Raw genomic sequence first — 18,695 nt, 5'->3', positions numbered from 1 at the left:
TAATAAATACCTGGGATTACATCATCCTTCACCTTGGTTCCCTCACCTGCTCCTTCTTGTCCTTTTCCTAGCTTACTTTAGCCATTATCTGTGGAGGATATTGAAGCTCTTCAAAGCCAAACTTTATCTCTGTTCCTGAGCCGATATGGTGCAAGATCTTCTCATACCCCATATAGAGTGGCAATTGGAGCATCTAGAGCCCTCCTGCCTTCTGAATCTGAACCTGCCAGTAGAGCCAACATGGCTGGAAGGTAAAAGCTGCACTTCATTGGGGTTTTAATGCCTCACTTATGCTGCTCAGAGTCTCTTCTGTGGCCTTCATTAAGGTGTTCAGCAAACTGCTTGAGAGTGATAAGTTGGACAAGGATACTAGAAATTTGTTGAAGAAAAGTTTTCCATGGCCGAATTGATTGACACCGGATTCTTTACAACAAATTAATGGATTGCTGATTGATACTGGATTCCTTAACAACCAAATTAATGGATTGCATATGATCATCAAAAGAAGCCTCAGGCTGTGAAAGAAGGATATAGATATAATTTGGTAGAGCAATCTTTGAAACAGACTTTTTTTCTTTTTTTCTTTATTTCTTTCTTCTTTTTTTTGACAATGCAGTAGAAGCAATGAAGGAAACAAAAATTTTCTCCAACTCTCCAGAATGAGAAGAAAAGAAATCTTCTAAACAGTCGAAGGCTTTTTATTCCTCTTACTTTTTCAAGCAGTCTTTAAAGATTCAGTCGTAGATAAACAACAGCTTAAAACTTCAGACTGATTTAGCACTCTAGTGAGAAACTTTAGCTCTGCGTGGTTATCTTCAGAAATTTGCAGGTGTCATATAATGTGAATGGCTTTTATACTCCAGCACCAAAATTTTTAGTGGGTTTTAGAAACAATCAAGAATTATACAATAGAAATCAACCGGATAACGTTTTTTTCCAGCTCTTATTCCCAAGGCTACATCCCTATCAGAAGATACTGTCATCATACAGATGTTCAGGCTGATTACTTGGTGGTCATTGTAGCACCAAAAAAGGGAGAGATCAGGACAACAGTGGACACAAACATGCCAATTCATTTATAAACTATTTGTAAATTCCAGATAAAAAGGTTGTCAGTCCTGACACGTCTCAACAAGGAGATGTTATTGAATATAATAACTTCAATAAACTTCACCACCATCTTTCTTCCGAAATTGAAATGTCATAGTTTTTTTTCCTGTTTCTGCTATGTGAAGGAACGACGTATACACTGCCTTGAGCTTTTGAAGAAAGGTGGTATAAATTTCTAATGAATAAATACTAGTTTAGACTTTTCCCCTTCAGGTTTATATCCTCTTCCATCTGGTAATCAGACTACTGTCATTTTAGCTTTGTGTGCTTTCCTCAATTCTTGCCTAGGCATTTGTCTCTTGTACAGATACTTTCCAGTGGGCAATTTTTCATTTCAGTCATTTGTGTTTAGGTTCAGGTTACCAAGCACCATTAATATTTTAAAAGCAAATCCTCTTAACTTAGATGCCTGCCATAAAGTTACGGGTCAAGAATTTCTGTTTATTTTTTTCACCAGATTGAAAGCTATGAATATAAATCTTTTGGCTCTCTGAGAGATCATGCTACTCTTCACCCACTTTTAAATAGAAAATTCAATGGATCCATGTTTTCATTAGAGCAGATAGTATGGTAATGACATGTATCAACTGTAAAAGGATTTCCAGATCTAAACTTTTTCAAGAAATTACTTGTTCTCTTGGGTAATATTGTGATTGCTGCCAATCAAAGCAGAACATCTAAAAGATATTCTCTGCATACACAGATTAATCCAAATTAATGAAGGCTTAGCAGAAAGTTAACTATTTTGAAAACTCAGGATTTAAATTTGGAGCTCCCATTCTGGCCATCTTCTTTTCTCCACAGAATAGAAACTTTTCAAAAAGCTTTCTGGAAAAAAAGATTTTAGAGAGAGAATGAACATAAAGCATAATAGTTTTGTCTTTTCTTTCACTTGCCAATACTATAGAAAAGTAGAGAGCAGCAGAAACTAATAATAATCATCCCTGCTTTGGGATTTAGGTCAAGAGCTTATTTCTTAACCAATATCAGAATCTTTACAGCAAGTTTACATTTTAAGATGCTGAAGCTCACCGTTTGGAGATATGGCCAATTCTCAAAGGAGAAAAGACATGCCTAATATCCAGGTACTCTATGAACACCCCTGAAAAGATCCTTTATGTGGTATAGCAGTATATAGATACCATTTGTGCCTACTATTGTGGAGCTTTATAAGATTTTGAGCTTCACTACAAATTTGTCTCACCAATGATTTATTGTGCGTGATTTTGCCTTTTTTCTGACACCTAGAGGTTCATAAACTTTCTTGGTGTTCAATCTAGCAGTAATTGATTGCATTCTGTTTGGATGGTTAACTACATTCTTTGCAAAAGAGGTAGTCGTTTTTAATCTTTAAAATTATCTTCCTTAAAGACATTCATCTTCAAGATAGTTTTACTTACTATATTGACTTAAGTACTTCGGGATTATATTCCACAAATATTTTTATCTTTCAGATATTAATATTAATTCATGATTATACAGGTTAAGTATTGAAAAGCAGAATCTTTTCGGCCAAACAAGTTGATTGCATTGGTTGGTATAAGTTATTTTCCACTAGGATCCTCTTTGATTAGTAATGTACTCTCAGCCATCTAAAAAAAGAATTGTGATTTAGTGGTCATGAATATGCAGATAACATCCTGACATATGTTTCCTTTTCTTTGTGCTGTAGTGAAGAAAAAACTTCTAAGATCGCTAATAGGCTGAATGAGAGTTAATAAATAGGATGAGCAATCTATTCTGTCTTGGGTTATGCTCCCTCTGAAGAATAAGTCTTAGAAATTTGCTTTTTTGATACTCACATGGCCCTTCTTAAAAGTCTTATTTCATATGCTAATTATAATTCATTCTCTATGGAACCAGATATTTTTATCAAAATATTTTGCAGCTTTTAATACCTCTTATATGCGGCTGCCTCTGAAAACTTGAGAAAAAATAGATCTGGTTCAAATTATAGCTGGGGATTCAATCAATGCGCCGGTATAATTTTTAAAGACGTAGATTGGGTTCAGTTTTTCCTATTTATTTGTCTCCCTTTCTCCCTCTTGAGATTATTAGATTCTTCATGAAGGTATATTTGCTGTATGAAAAGATATTTCTTTTCCAATTAAAGTAAATTTCTTTTGTTCCTTTGTAACCCCAAATAATTCAGGTTTCTGGACTTTTCCATGCATGTTCTTTCTTGGGAGTTAGACCACCTTCTGTTTGAAAAGGCTACATAAGCAGACTTAAGTATTTCTTTGGTTGAAAATCTCATTGAACTCAGTAGGACATCTGAACATAAAATCTGAATATTTCATAATACATACTGTATATTCTTATGGTGTGAAGTACCTGAAATATCTGAAGAAGCAAAGGTGCTTTAAATGTAGCATAAGCAAAGACATTTTTCCCAACAGCAGTTCCATAAAGGAGATGCATTTATAGCTGTAGTGCAAGCTCAGGAACAGGCATGGGTCTTTTAAAGAATTGCCAGCTGAGAAGCGAGCATGGCCATTAGATCCATTTCAGGACCTTTGCCCATTTTAGATCCAAATTTGTTTCTCTTGTACGTATTATTCCATAAAATGTTCTATTTGTGATTTTTTGTGTAAAGAAAAATCTAATAATAATTAAACATTTTGCCCTCATTATACCTTTCACCAAATAGGAAAAATTAAGATTTTAAAATTATTTAACAACCCATACAAAATCTTATTTATTTTCTTAATATTTTTCTTGTTGATGTTATTCAGTTTTAGTGTCATTCTGTAGTAGATATCCTGCCATTTATTCGTGACGCAAAGCCTCCCCTGCTCCCAATCGTCCCTGTGAATTATTTCAAACATTTATAATCAAACCAATCAGGAGTCAGAGTCTTCTTCCTTTTTGACTTCTTTTACAGAGAACCACCATAAAAGTTAATAATGCTTGTCTATACACTAAAAACTATATTGGTTGGGGTTTTTTTTTACTGTTGTTTTAATCTTTTATATATATATATATATATATCACTTGAGAAAACATTTAATGTTATTGTCCATCTAGACTGGACTGACACCATTAATGGAAGCTGCTTCTGGTGGCTATGCTGAAGTAGGCAGAGTTCTTCTCGACAAAGGTGCTGATGTAAATGCACCACCAGTCCCTTCTTCAAGAGATACAGCTTTAACCATTGCAGCTGACAAAGGACACTACAAATTCTGTGAGCTGCTTATTAGCAGGTACTATAGTTTATCTTCTACTGAAGAGTCTGATTTTTTTAACTGGTCCAGGAGCCATGACCTCTTGGTTCTCTGACCAGTTAAAAGGTTAATAAGGGTGACTATTAATTCCATAAAACATTGAATATATAGTGGATTGTGAAGTAGTATAGAAAACAGATTCCACTTTCAAATCTAAATGTAAGCAGCTACAGCATTCATACAAGAGTCTTAAAGACAGCTGTCCAGTGTAGTATATTTGTGGTTGTATGAAAAGTATCCTGTGTGGGGCATTCAAAATGTTATAAACATACCTGGGGATTGCACAAGGAGGAAGAATAATGGCAGTGTAATAGACACTGGCTACATCTCTTACGGGTTTTACCTGAAGCTGTGCTGCCACAAACTAAATAGACTTTATAGGGATCTCCACTTCTCCACCTTACCATACCAATGAAGGAGAACATTTGTAGCTCAAGGTTTAAATGGGGGGTCCTTGCTGCTCTCTGAGCTTGCTTGTTTTCTTGCAGACATTGCATTACCCTAACTATGGTAACATCATCAGTGCTAGTAAGGAGTGCTGTTTGCTGTCAGTTTATATTCTGGTATCTTGCCTGTGTGTGTAGTAGGGGCTGTGTTAGGGATTCTTTGGTTGTGCTGTTTACTAATGGCTCTTTGGCAGTCTCTTGATTTGGGTATTGCTTACTTGATTGTTGATCTGAAGTTGACCTTGTAACTCATCTATGCTGATCTGAGTGCTGATGGAGAGGTGCTGGAGTCTTTTCCCCTTTTGGGCTATTTGATTGTCTCTTTTGCATGGTCTATAGATGTTGTTAATGTCTGTGTGTCTATTGATGACTGATTTGTCAGAGTGCCAGGTTTCTAGAAATTCCCTGATATTTTTGGATTTGGACTGGTCTAGGATTGTCACATTTTCCCAATTAAAACTATGGTTAAATCTTTTTATATGTTGTGAAATTAAAGAATTCTTGTCATGCCTTTTGACTGCCAGTTGGTGTCAGTAATTAGTAATCAGCACTCAGATCAGCATAGATTAGCTCCAGGGTCAAGTAAGCAATACCCCAATCAAGAAACTGCCAAAGAGCCATTAGTAAACCAACCAATTGAAGAATCCCTAAGACCGCCCCCACCCACATAGACAGGCAAGAAACCAGAATATAAACAGACAGCAAACAGCACTGCTTAGTAGCACTCATGTTACCTAGTTAGGGTAATGCAATGTCTGCAAGAAAACAAGCAAGCTCAGAGAGCATCAAGGACCCCTCTGCCTACCATGTTGAATTGGTACAACTTGTCTTTGAGAAGTCAAATCAGACAGGACCTTCTGTGTTTGTGGTCTTTCCATCCCAAAAATATTTACTGTGGTCTTGGTAAAATCTTGGCTGAAAGTAAGCTGAGGATTTGGGATCAAAACACACATACAGAGTGTGCATATATAGTAAATGTTCTGTTGTAAAAACCAGAACATTGTTAATAATCCTAAGAAAATAGTGAATATTTGATAGAATTGTGAAAATTAACGCTAGCCATTAGATTATTATCATTAATACTTTACTGTTATGTTCATTCAGAATAACAAAAAAGAATTTTGAATATGGAACTGAATACAGTGGCTCAGCTGTTCAACCTTCAACCCTCAGTGACTATTATTAACAGAAATTTATCTCCCTTTTTTGCAAAGAGTTCATATTTCATAACAGGCCTGTTTCATTGTTATTTACATTATTTTATTTGTAACAGTTCCCATTTTTCATAAGTTAAAACAGTTCCAAACTAGATTTTGAATTTTGTAACATAAAATAAAAAGTAGTGCTTTCACTACAGAGAAGAAGATATGTTAATATAGCTCCTAACTTACTTATCCCTCTTAAAATAAAATAATAGCAATTGCTGGTTATGTCAACAGACTTGTGGGTCGCAAGAAAATGAAAATTTGATTAGGTGGCTCAATTGTTTATAATGTGATGCTCTTATCTTTTTGTAGTAACAATATTTGTATATTTTGAATTCCTCTAAAATTGTTTTTACACACAACATGAGCTTGGTGGCTATATAAATATGATTAATAAATTGATCAATAAATAATAGCAGCCTTTGGAACAGATTTTTTGGGGAGGGGATTAGGTTTTCCTTCTTGATTAATCAAGCTTTTTTTTAACTTTTTGGTAGGGGAGCTCACATTGATGTTCGTAACAAGAAAGGAAATACTCCATTATGGCTTGCTGCAAATGGTGGTCATTTAGATGTTGTCCAGTTATTAGTACAAGCAGGAGCAGATGTAGATGCCGCTGATAATAGGAAAATAACTCCTCTAATGGCAGCTTTTCGAAAGGTAAATATTTTTTATCTTTATTTCTGTCTCAAAAATGCAAAAAATACAGGAAGTTCTTGACTTACAACAGTTTGTTTCAAGTTACAACACCACTGAAAAAAGTGACTTATGACTGTTTTTCACACTTATAACCGTTGTATGGTCATGTGATCAAATTCAGATGCTTGGAAATTGACTCATATTTAAGATGGTTGCCATTTCACTGGGGTCATGTGATCACCTTTTGTGACCTTCTGACAAGCAAAGTCAATGGGGAAGCCATATTCATTTAATAATCAGGTTACTTACCAACTGGTAGTGATTCAGTTAACTGTGGCAAGAAAGGTTGTAAAATGGGGCAAAACGCAGTTAACAAATGTTTTGCTTAGCAAAAGAAATGTTGGGCTCAATTGTAGTCCTATGATGAGGACTACCTATACAATGATTTCAGTATGGAAATATCATCTGTTACTATCTATTGGCAAGTTCGTGTGAATCCCATATATATTTGCCATGGGATTAGCTCCATCTCTCTTGATTTTACAAACAACCCTCAAGACATGTCACATAATCAGATTTGGGTCTTTCAGGATACAGAAGACCTGCTGAGATGGCTCTCTTGTACAGATAACCATTTTTATTCCTCTCATCACATATGATTTGTGTCATAAGCTTTTATGATACTAATACGAAATTTTACATTTTCTATCTGTGATCTTTACATTGTTGTTTTATCTCATTGTGTGCTGATAAAATGGGCATTTATATAAATTTGATAAATATTGAACTGGAGCAGGTTTGTTGAGGTATAAATTTAAAAAAAAGGCATTGCCATTACAATCTCACTATCTCCTTGCATTTATTTTATAAATTGCTTATCTGTTTCCTAATAAAAGCATCTAAAGTCTGCTTTATTATTTTGAAATGATAATATTTGAAACTTAAGATATATTTTAGTTGGATGGATACAATTCAGAGTTGCCGTAGCTTTACAATTTTAAGAAACAATATATTTCAGCAGATGAATGCCTCAATCCAAATTCCACCGACAAAAGATTTTCATAGTTCTCCATCAGTATTATACTGGCAATCTTTAGTTATGCTAGGGTTTTATTCCAGGAAATTTGTTTTGTTTATATCTTTAAAAATACCAGTAATTTTAGATGTTAAATTTATTTCATTTTTTCCTGTTGCATATGTCTGCAAAGGTAAGTAGTGTTGTATTTTCTTTGAAGCTAAATCCCAAATATTTTATTTTTGCTTAGGCTTTAATTGAATAAAAATGATCCAGGAAAAGAGATCCTCTCTTGATTATATGAATTTGCATGCATATATATTCCTCCCTACATTGGGTAAATGAGTTTGCAGAAGCAAGATGTTTTAGTAAACTGTCATATAATTTTGGAATTCATTTTTCATGTCTTTAAATATTCCTCCGTGATGCTGAAAATTTGTTTCTTAGGGTCATGTGAAAGTTGTACGCTATCTAGTAAAAGAAGTCAACCAATTTCCATCAGATTCGGAATGTATGCGATACATAGCAACAGTTACTGATAAGGTAAGAGTTATTTTTCTTTCATATTGTTCAGAATATTAGACAAAAATATGGTATCTAAAAATTGTGCTCAACTCAGTCCTCACATTTGTTTAATTTTTTTGTGGTCTTAGAGTTCTAATTCATTTATAGTTGTATGAAGAATGTAAATAATAAGTAAAAATAAATAACAGTAAATATTCATTCTTGAATGCACAAAATATAAGGATGTTGTATCTTACCAAGTTCTGTTTAATATTTGTGAACATAGGATGGCTAGTGAAATATCTGCCTATATTCTTTGTCTTATAAAAATTACCTGAAAATTGTATCAATAGTTACAGTACTAAATTAATTTATTTTCATGGTTAGTTGAATATTTAACTTTTCCAAATCTTTCAAAAGCTTGTGCCATGAATTTATTCCACCCCATGTGATTCTGTGCTGTATTGGTCCAATTATTGGTGCTCATTCCTCCTCTTTCTCCCTTCCTTTGCTATTTTAGGAAATGTTGAAAAAGTGCCATCTATGTATAGAATCAATTGTTCAAGCCAAAGACAGACAGGCTGCAGAAGCAAATAAAAATGCAAGCATTCTTTTGGAAGAGTTGGATCTGGAAAAGGTAAATAAACACTTTTCTGAAAAGTTTGTATTTTGTTTTTGAAGAATAAACAGTAATAGACTTAGAAAAATAGAAACTGATGTCAGAAAATGACTCAGTGGTCCATCTAGTTTGCTTTTTGAGTTTTTTGTTTTTTTGTTTTTTTATTTTATTGTTTTTTTCTTATTTGTGGATTTTTATTTTTTGTCAGAAGACAGACATATGTTTATCCCAAGCATGTTTAAACTCAGTAACTGATAATTGACCCACTATCTTCTCTGGAAGTTGGTTCCAAGCTTCCAACATTCTTTCTGTGAAGCAATAGTGTCTTTACTTTGCAATACTTTATATTACTTTTGAATTTTCCTCCTGTCAGTTTGATGTTCTTGACTTTTGTGTAATGTTGAAAATATTGCCTTATGGAACCTTATTTACATCCTTAATATATTGAAAGATTTCAATCATGTCCCCCCTTTTCCTTCTGTCCTCCAGGCTCTCCTAATATATTTTGATCCCCAGACCTTGCAACATTTTTGTTGCCTATCTCTGGACTTGCTCAGTCTTATCCATATCTTTTTAAAGTGAGGTCTTCAGAATTGGAGATGGCATTCCAAATAGGGTCTAACTATATCCCTATGTAGCAGGATCAGGACCTCCTTTTTCCTGCTGCTAATCCCTCTAGAATTTTGTTTGCTTTCACAATTGCCTGGCCACACTGTTAATTCATTTTGTACACTTGAGCTATGAGCACACCTGAATGCTTCAGTTGTTCTGTCTAACACTGTATTGGGGGTACAGTACTCTGCCGGAGGATTCTTTTTCCCCAAATGCATGATCTTACATTTAGAAATATTGACCTGCTGTCTCCATATTTTGACCAATTTTCAAGCAATGCCAAATTGTTTCCGTATTACGAATACCCTCAGGAAGGTCAAGTCTATTATACATCTTTATGTCATCAGAAAAAAGACAAACTTTACCTGCAGTTATATTACAAGCACATTGAACGGAACAGGACCTGGGACTGAGCCTTGTGGTATACCACTAGTGACTGGTCTCTTTTAGACAGTGCTCCTTGACAATCACACAATCCCTGAACCAACTTCCTATCCACTAGATCAGAGCTCCCCAACCTTTCCGCATTGGCGGCCTGACGGGAAAGGAGAGCAGGGAAATGTGCATGCATGCATATGCAAACAGGGACATGCACAGTGGCGGGGCTAGCACCTGTGTGCATGTGCAAGTGGGCTGCTAGCGCCTGCATGATGCTGGCGGTGGCACTAGTGCTCCTGCGCATGAGCAAATGGGGTCGCTAGTGCCTGCGCAGTGGTGCTAGCACGAGTAGAGGTGTTTGTGTGCACTTGCCAGCCATTCCCGCGGCCCGGTAGCCAATAGGCAGACCGCAGATCACAGGTTGGAGACCCCTGCACTGAAGCAGTAGCTAAGCCCTAGTCTGTACAACTTTTTTATGAGCTCATTTTGTGGAACTGTATAACATGCTTTGCTAAAATCCAGATAGGCTATGTCCACAGCATCACCTTCATTCAATATACTGTATTTGTGACAGTTTAAAAAGTAAGTCAGATTAGTTTGATGTGATCTACCTTTAGTATAGGCATGCTCCTTTGGGGCTATCAGGTTGTGCACTTTTAAATATCCATTAACTTCAGTACTACAGATGTTAAGCTCACTAGCCCCCTTCTTGTGGATCGGTACAATATTAGCTGTCCAGCAGTCCTGGGGAACTTCACCTGTTACAAGAAACAGATCGGTTAATGGTCCAGCGACCACACCTAGAATTCCCTTAAAACTCTGGGATGGATACCATCTGAACCTATTGCTTTATTAAGCTTTAAGTGGGCTAGCTTACCTGCCATCTCCACCTCCAAAAACCCTGGAAAAGAAACAGCACTGCTAGGACTAGTGTCATCTGTCCGAATACTGAACTCAAAATTAAGGAATCTTCAAGGCTTTGAAGTGCCATAAAAGATAAAACTTTATTGAATAAATACCTTGGGATGAAGCCTGAAAAATTGCTTAGTTAAACAATAGCTTACCCCACTCCTAGCCACCAGATACTCTCATTGTGCAATCATAGAACTTTGGCTTGTTATGGGAATGGTCCACTTCTCCGTCAAGCACCTGTGTTAGTGACCTTGGCATTCCTGCAGGCTTTCATGGTCTGTAGGAATCCTTCTTGGAATCCTGTTTCCTCCCTGCGCTTTCGATCCCTCTTCCCCCTTTTCTGTGGCAAGTTGATTAGCAATAAAAGTTAGCAGGTCTCATAATGGTTCAATCTTGACAACTAGTAGGATTTTGCCAACCTGTGTTTGTTCCTGGTATCCACTTCTGAGAGACGCTGCAGAAGTATTAGATGGTTTGCTATACCTAAGGTCTCCCTTAACATAACAATTGTTTGCATTTATTTTAGTGATTGCAAAGGGTTTTTTCCTTTTGTCGCTAATGCACCTAAAACAGTTTTATTCCCCTTTTTAATAGCTTTAGTCTGTTCCCCCTGTTTCTGCACTGTAGCAACACTAACAACCTGGCTTCCCTCTGTAGGTTCTTTTGCACCTATCTATCAGCTACATTTCCGAACTTCTTGTATATTCTACATGCTGATTGTTTTTCTCCTTTACACAGTACATGTGCCGTGAACCAGAGTTCTCTTTTTTTGTTCTTAACAATGTGCCTCACATAGAACTACTTGCTTTCAAGATGGCAGCATCCACTGAGCACGACTCCTGTCACTGTACCACCCTTCAAGTTCATGTTTTAGATAATCTCCCCTTTCTGTAATTTTTTTCCACTTGAAATCTAATACTTTAGTTTTAGTGTATGTTTTATTTTAAATATCAAATAAAAGACATTAGTAATCATTAGTGATTAGTACATTTTTGCCTTATTTCACCTTCTCGTACCTTATCCCCATTTTTCAAAACTTAAGTCTAGAATATAGTCCTCTCTTGTTCAGCATTTTACTATTTTAGAAAGGCACTTTATAATGCTTCGAACATATCCCTGCTCCTGCTTGTGCAATTGAGAGATTCCAGTTAATGTCAGGCTTATTGAAGTTACTCATGATTACATCCTCTTTCTTCGTTGGCAATCTTGGTTATCTTCTCAATAAGAATGCTGTCATAATCCTCTGAATATCTTGAGGCCCTGTATATGACACCATTTTTGATAACCGATTCTTCTTTGAGCAAATCCAGAGGGCTTCAAGTAGATGACATGTTTTCTGAATTAGTGTTTCTTTTGTGCCTACTTTGACATAAATGGCAACTCCCACACACACACCTTTTCTACTCTGTCTTTTCTGTATAGTATGTAACTTGCTATACTTATACCCCAATCAATAGAATCTCTGAATCTATAATTGTAATAAGATCAAAGTTATCCCTGTACATAACAGCTGTTAGATCACAAAGTTTGTTGCCTAAACTCTGAGCATTAGTACATAGGTATGGCACAAATTAGGGGACGCGGTGGCTCAGTGGGTTAGGACGCTGAGCTTGTCAATCAGAAGGTTGGCAGTTTGACAGGTCGAATCCCGAGTGCCGCGTAGCAGAGTGAACACCTGTTACTCGTCCCAGCTTCTGCCAACCTAGCAGTTCGAAAGCACATGAAAATGCAAGTAGCAAAATAGGGACCACTACGGTGGGAAGGTAACAGCGTTCCGTGCGCCTTTGGCGTCTAGTCATGCCGGCCACATGACCACAGAGACATCCTCGGACAAGCGCTGGCTCTTCGGCTTTGAAACGGAGATGAACACCGGCCCTTAGAGTCGGAAGCGAGTAGCATGCATGTGCGGGGGAACCTTTACCTTTATGGCACACATTATCAAAAGGTTGATTTTTCTAAATAGCAGCCTTAATATAATTAACCACACAAACTTGTATGTCAGAAACACCAACACTATTGGTGTTAGAATGCTGGGGTCAGAAATGTTTCGTATCAATTAACTCTCTATCCCCCTTATTCAGTTTAAATGCTTCTCCAGAAAACCCCTGAATTTAATGCTAAATAGCTCAGTCTCTTTCTTCAAACCATCTCTTTTATACAGCTTTGCATCAGACCAACTGCAGACATCATGATTAACATAACCAATACTTTCAACTTTACACCACTCCTTTAGCCACACATTGAACTCCACTATATGCCAGCTTTTTCCTTTTTGCTCCTTACATACAGATAAAGTCTCTGAAAAAGTAAAACTACAGCCTATCTTACTAAGTTCCTGCCCCAAATTCCGGAAATCCTTCTTCACAAAAAATGCATCTTTTTTGGACAGATCATTAATGCCAAGATGCACAATAACATCAACATCACAATCATTTACTAGCATTCTTGACAATCTTAACAGTGCAGTTCTTTTCTCTGCTAGCAGTAGCACCAGGCAGATACCTCACCTTCTTCAATACCTCCACATCCCTTTCTAAGTAGAAACTTCATATAACTGAGTCACCAACCAGAAGATGATGTCTCTTTTAGATACCCTACTTATCAGATGTGACCGATTTACAATACCTGATGCAGATTTTCCCTTATCCAGGTTCATCTTTTTCCTCACAGAGCATGGTCCCCTCCCCAGTTGACTCAACATTACAAATGGCTGAGTCTGCCTTAGTATCCCTATTAAGTTCAGCAGGGAAACTATAACTATTATACAGGGACACACCAAAAGCATCATGTTTATGGTCCACATTTCTCACTCTGCCAGATACCACAGTTCTCCATAGTGCCCTTCTTCAGCAGGGTCTTTGTGGAAGCAGGCTGCTCAATAGAATCATTAGCTTGCAATGCATAGCTTAGTAGAATGGCAGCCATGAGATATGACACATACTAGCTGAGTTGGCCACCTAATTTCAGCCTGAAGAGCATAAACTAAAGATTCTAGACAAGCAATCTGTCTATGTAAACTAGTAATCTACTGTAGTAAACTAGTAATCTGCAAATAAATATGACAGTATCCAAACTTAAAAAGAGTATCACAAAAACAGCTGCACTGAACTAATCCAGATCCTCCTAAAAATAAAATTGGAACCTCACAAGCACTTATCAAGGATGAACTACTTCTTTTCAAAATACTGATGTTTTTAAATACAGTTTTACTTAGATGCACAGCTCTCAAAATTAGTAACTTCACAGAGTAAATGCGGAGTTCTTTATATACCCTTATATACCATACTAGCTAGGATCTAACACAGCTATTACCTTTTAACTAAGCTAATAGAGACACTCTCAACCCTGGCCAATTACCCTAGAACAGTGATGGCGAACCTTTTAGAAACCAAGTGCCCAAACTACAACCCAAAACCCACTTATCTATCGTCAGGTGCCAGGTGGGCATGGCCTGGTTGGTCTAAAAAGTTCAGTCAATCAATTCCAACTTTGTGAATCTTTTTTTCCCTGCGAGTAGTTGAAATTGATTGATTGATTGATTGATTAAACCTTTTTTTTTGCACATAGTGGCGGAGGCCTAAAGTGAAAAGGTTTTATAGGGCTGGGGCGACGGTGCAACAACCCAGCCACTAAGCAATATAGAATTAAGTTAGAAAAATTGGGAATATTTTCTAACTTACCTTGTCCTTCTGTTGATGTTTTAAAAACTATACTTGCTCAGATGTACGCTTCTGGTCAGATGCTTTCACAGTGAGTAACGGCATGCAGGCTAGTAGCTTGTTCTGCTGGATGAAGTCCCAGGTCTCTGCAGCTCATGGTGAGCAACTACTTGCTCTCCCAAAACCTCAAGTGCTCTGCAAATACAATCAAGTGATTTAACTTTAATTGGCAAGCACTCTTAAAAATGTTACAAAAAAAGCATGAATTCCCATCAGTAAACATCAGGGTGTTGCCGCCCAATCTAATTGTACCATCTGATATCAAAAGGAACCCACTGATGACCAATAGCTCACACAAAAATCATTAGATTAGAATTTGAAATTCCTCTTTTAAAACACTTGCATCCTATCTTGTGGTTGTTAAAGTTGATTTCAATACAAATAAACACTTTGTTCAGAGCTTTCTGACTATCTAGCTATACAGTGGTGTTAAAAGTTTGTGAACCCTTTTGAATTTTCAATATTTCTGCACAAATGTGACCTAAAATGTGATCTATTCTTCAAACAAATCCTAAAAATAGAGGACCCAATTAATTAAATGAGTCAACCTGTATCATAAATCAATCAGATTAAGATAAATATCTATTTTTCAGCTTATCTGCCAATCTTTCTCAACATAGACACACACCTAATATGAACATAAGAGACTACATAATTAATCTATATTGATAATAATTGAAAGCTACTGAAATGGGTATAGATGTGTATGTTTCTTACTGTCTCTGTTTCAAGCTCTGAACCAGTCTTATCTGTTCAAGATAGTAGTTTTCTTTTTTGACAGTTCTTCTGATCACTCTCTAATCTAATTTGTAGTTAAGGGAAGAAAGTAGACGGCTAGCACTAGCTGCTAAAAGAGAGAAAAGAAAAGAAAAAAGAAGAAAGAAAAAAGAGGAGCAGAGGAGAAAGCTAGAAGAAATTGAGGCAAAAAACAAAGAAAATTTTGAACTACAAGCTGCTCAAGAAAAGGAAAAAAACCTAAAAGCTGAAGGTACATATTACAGCACTGTTCTTATTGTTAGTTGCGAAGTCGTGTCCGACCCATCGCGGCCCCATGGACAACATTCCTTCAGGCCTTCCTGTCCTCTACCATCTTCTGGAGTCCATTTAAGCTCACGCCTATTGCTTTAGTGACTCCATCCAGCCACCTCATTCTCTGTCGTCCCCTTCTTCTCTTGCCCTCAACCTTTCCCAGCATTAGGCTCTTCTCCAGTGAGTCCTTCCTTCTCATTAGGTGGCCAAAGTATTTGAGTTTCAACTTCAGGATCTGGCCTTCTAAAGAGCAGTCAGCACTACTCATGGGGTAATTATAAGACTATTGTTGAAGTTGTCTGGTATGGTTGCCACATAAAGTTAGTTTGAAACAGCCAGGAGTTCATCAAATTCCATAGGTTTTTATTTTTCTATCCCAAAATCTTGCAAACTTTATGAGATTTGTCAGTTTCCCATCATTTTTGCCATAGTCCAGTGAATGCCATCTGCAGGAGTCTTCACAGGCTACAGTGCTTATAGGCACTTTAGCTGTTGAGGCTTAAAGGCTTTAGAGCAGGGGTGTCAAATTCACAATGTCTCGTGACGTGTTGCGACGTATTGTGACTTTTCCCCCATTGCCGGCAATGGGGTGGGCATGGTTTTGGCATGACGCATCCAGCCCGTGGGCTGGCAGTTTGACACCCCTGCTTTAGAGGATGAAGAAGAGGATTTAGTGGCCTGTATAAAGGAAGAAGGTGGTAACTATAGTATTACAGTTATCGTCTTTTATTCCTTTCAAAACATTTGACGTCTACTCTTAAGCATCAGTTAAGTAATAAATTGCTTATTTTAAATCATAATTAAATCCTATCATCTTCATTAAATTACATCAATATTATTAATTAATAAAACTATTCAATTAAAGCAAATTCCATACTATAAATTAATAGAAATTTTATGTAAACGTATATTCTTACTCTGTTACTTTTAAGTTTGTGTTTATAAATTATAAATTGTATACGTTTCCATTTTTAATCAGTTGAAAAGATCAAAGTGATTTTTGCAAAGAACTGGTATTCAATTTTTGGAATTGTCCTTGAGATTAACATTAATGATATCTAAAAATTTGATTGATAATTTAAGTACATTTTTAAAATTCTCATGGACTTTTGTTTTTTTTTTGTTAAATAGGACTTTTTGTAAAATACTATGAAGGAAGCTTGTCCATTACCTCTCTAAATTCAGTTGTTCTTTTCTCTGAAATTTGTAAATTAGATTTGTGATCAAATCCTCAGCTTTTAGAGGTGGAACTCTTATTTATATGTTCACACATCAACCTATTTATTAATAAATAGGTATTAGGAATCATGACATTATAATGGATCTAAGATCTCCATAAAATGATTTGCATAGAAATATGTGGATCAAATACTATCTTAAATACGTCAGGAATGCTTGGGCTTCAATCATGTTCTTTTGTTTGTCAATTAGAAGACCCAGGAGTCCCAACAGAACCCCCCAGTGCTACCACAACCACCACTATAGGTATATCTGCAACATGGACAGCTTTGGCAGGTTCCCATGGGAAAAGAAGTAATAATGTAACTACAAGCAACTCTAAGAGAAAAAGCAGAAAAAGTAAAATCAGCCAAGATACGGTTCAGATAATATTTGATGATCAGCTTCCAATCTCATATTCTCAACCAGAGAAAATAAATGGTGAATCGAAAAGCAGCAGTACAAGCGAAAGTGGTGACAGTGACAACATGAGGATTTCCAGCTGTAGTGATGAAAGCAGCAATAGTAATAACAGCCACAAAAGTGATAGCAATTCACCCACAGCAGTCAATAAAGATCAGAACAGCAAGAAGCAGCCAGCAGTGCTTGTTACATTCTCAAAAGAAGAGCGAAAACCAATGTCTAGCAAATCTCCACTCAAGTAAGGTTCTGTGGGTTTTATTGCCAAAACAACGGATAAATCTTAATAGTGCTCTAACCACTCTGATTTTTTTTGTTGGCTTGTATTTTCTTTTCCTTCTGCTCCTTTATTAATTAATAATGTGCAGTGTTTATTAAAATGTTTCTGCTGCCTTTCTGCCAAATAAACTATTTAAGGGTAGTGTAAGTGAATTCTCAGAATCCTAGAAAGAAGAAACTTGGCAAACAAGAGCCAGATGACATTTCAACCTTCAGTGAGGTTTCAGACAAGCTATTAGGACATCTGTGAGAGAGGTTCAAACAGCTCACAAAGAGACTGTCTTAGTGCGTTCACTAACAAAGGAGGGATAGTTAGGGAATTGATCTTCCTTGAACAAATGGTCAGTTAATGTAAAAGAAACATAATTAAAGATATAAAAAGCATTACAAAGTGCTCAAAGTTCTATTTCAGAAAAGCCCCCTTTGTGCACATAGAAATAAAAATTAGTGTAATAATTAGAGGCCAGGTTACAAGTAGGTTAAAGCAATATTTGGATTCTAGCTTTTATTTCATACACGTATCCATTTCAGGATTTCTGAGAGGAACCTTCTGTCTTGGAGAACATTTTCTAACAGTAGCTTAATTCTAAAAGTAGACTAGACAGTGTGACCTGTTGGACTATCTTTGAGAGAAAGGTAGTGTAGTGTGACATGATCAGAATGAACACTATTTAGAATATATAAAAGAATATGTCGTAACTGGAAAAATAATTATAGTGGCCACTGAATTTTGATAGTAAGTGTTTGGTTATCTAAATAGATATGACCATAGGTGGCAAATAAGCAGTGGGAGGAGGAATGTCTTCCAACTCCTGCCTTTCCCATTGATTTTGGGATAAACACAACGAGAGGCTTAGTGGTATATAAATTGTGCATCTCATTAAATGGAATTTATTGGATTTGTTTTGATTCTTGAGTGCAAAGCATATTTCAATTTGTAAGAAGCATTAAACAGAAAAACTAAAGGTTTCTATCATGTGATGCAGGTTGCTTTGGCATAGCCGTAATATTCATTTGTTGTATTTTTCTATATATTTGAGGTATACAAATGATTAAGTATCATATGTTTTAACTGCTGTAAAATGAGGACCCAGATTGTTGGGGGCAATTAAGCTGACTTTGTAATAATGCCACTTGGGTGTGTGTGTGAAAGCCCTAATAAGCAGGCATATACATAGAATGAAGGCTACTGCTAAACTTGTAAGCCGCCCTGAGTCTTCGGAGAAGGGCGGGATATAAATGGAATTAAAATAAATAAAATAAAATAAATAAATATGTGTTTTGTAACTGAAAATCAGTCATTTTAATATGTCATAGATTTAAAGGGTTGGATCCCAACATAATTAGAGCAGACCTCTGGATATCA

General features: G+C 36.3%; 1 protein-coding gene across 2 annotated transcripts in view; it reads left to right on the top strand.

Moving 5' to 3' along the window:
• ANKRD17 (ankyrin repeat domain 17) overlaps positions 1-18,695 on the top strand; it is a 149,521-nt gene that overhangs the window by 116,285 nt on the left and 14,541 nt on the right. For both annotated transcript variants that reach the window (XM_081342915.1, XM_081342914.1), the window contains exons 21-26: positions 4,138-4,313; positions 6,483-6,645; positions 8,087-8,182; positions 8,664-8,780; positions 15,197-15,371; positions 16,844-17,291. In XM_081342915.1, the coding sequence (XP_081199041.1) occupies positions 4,138-4,313; positions 6,483-6,645; positions 8,087-8,182; positions 8,664-8,780; positions 15,197-15,371; positions 16,844-17,291 (1,175 nt within the window). The remainder of the gene's footprint in view (positions 1-4,137; positions 4,314-6,482; positions 6,646-8,086; positions 8,183-8,663; positions 8,781-15,196; positions 15,372-16,843; positions 17,292-18,695) is intronic.

The sequence above is a fragment of the Vipera berus genome (genome assembly GCF_964194415.1).
Source record: "Vipera berus genome assembly, chromosome: Z".
Lineage (NCBI taxonomy): Eukaryota > Metazoa > Chordata > Lepidosauria > Squamata > Viperidae > Vipera > Vipera berus.
Note: the sequence above shows the minus strand (reverse complement) of the source record. Positions and strands in the feature narration are given on the sequence as shown.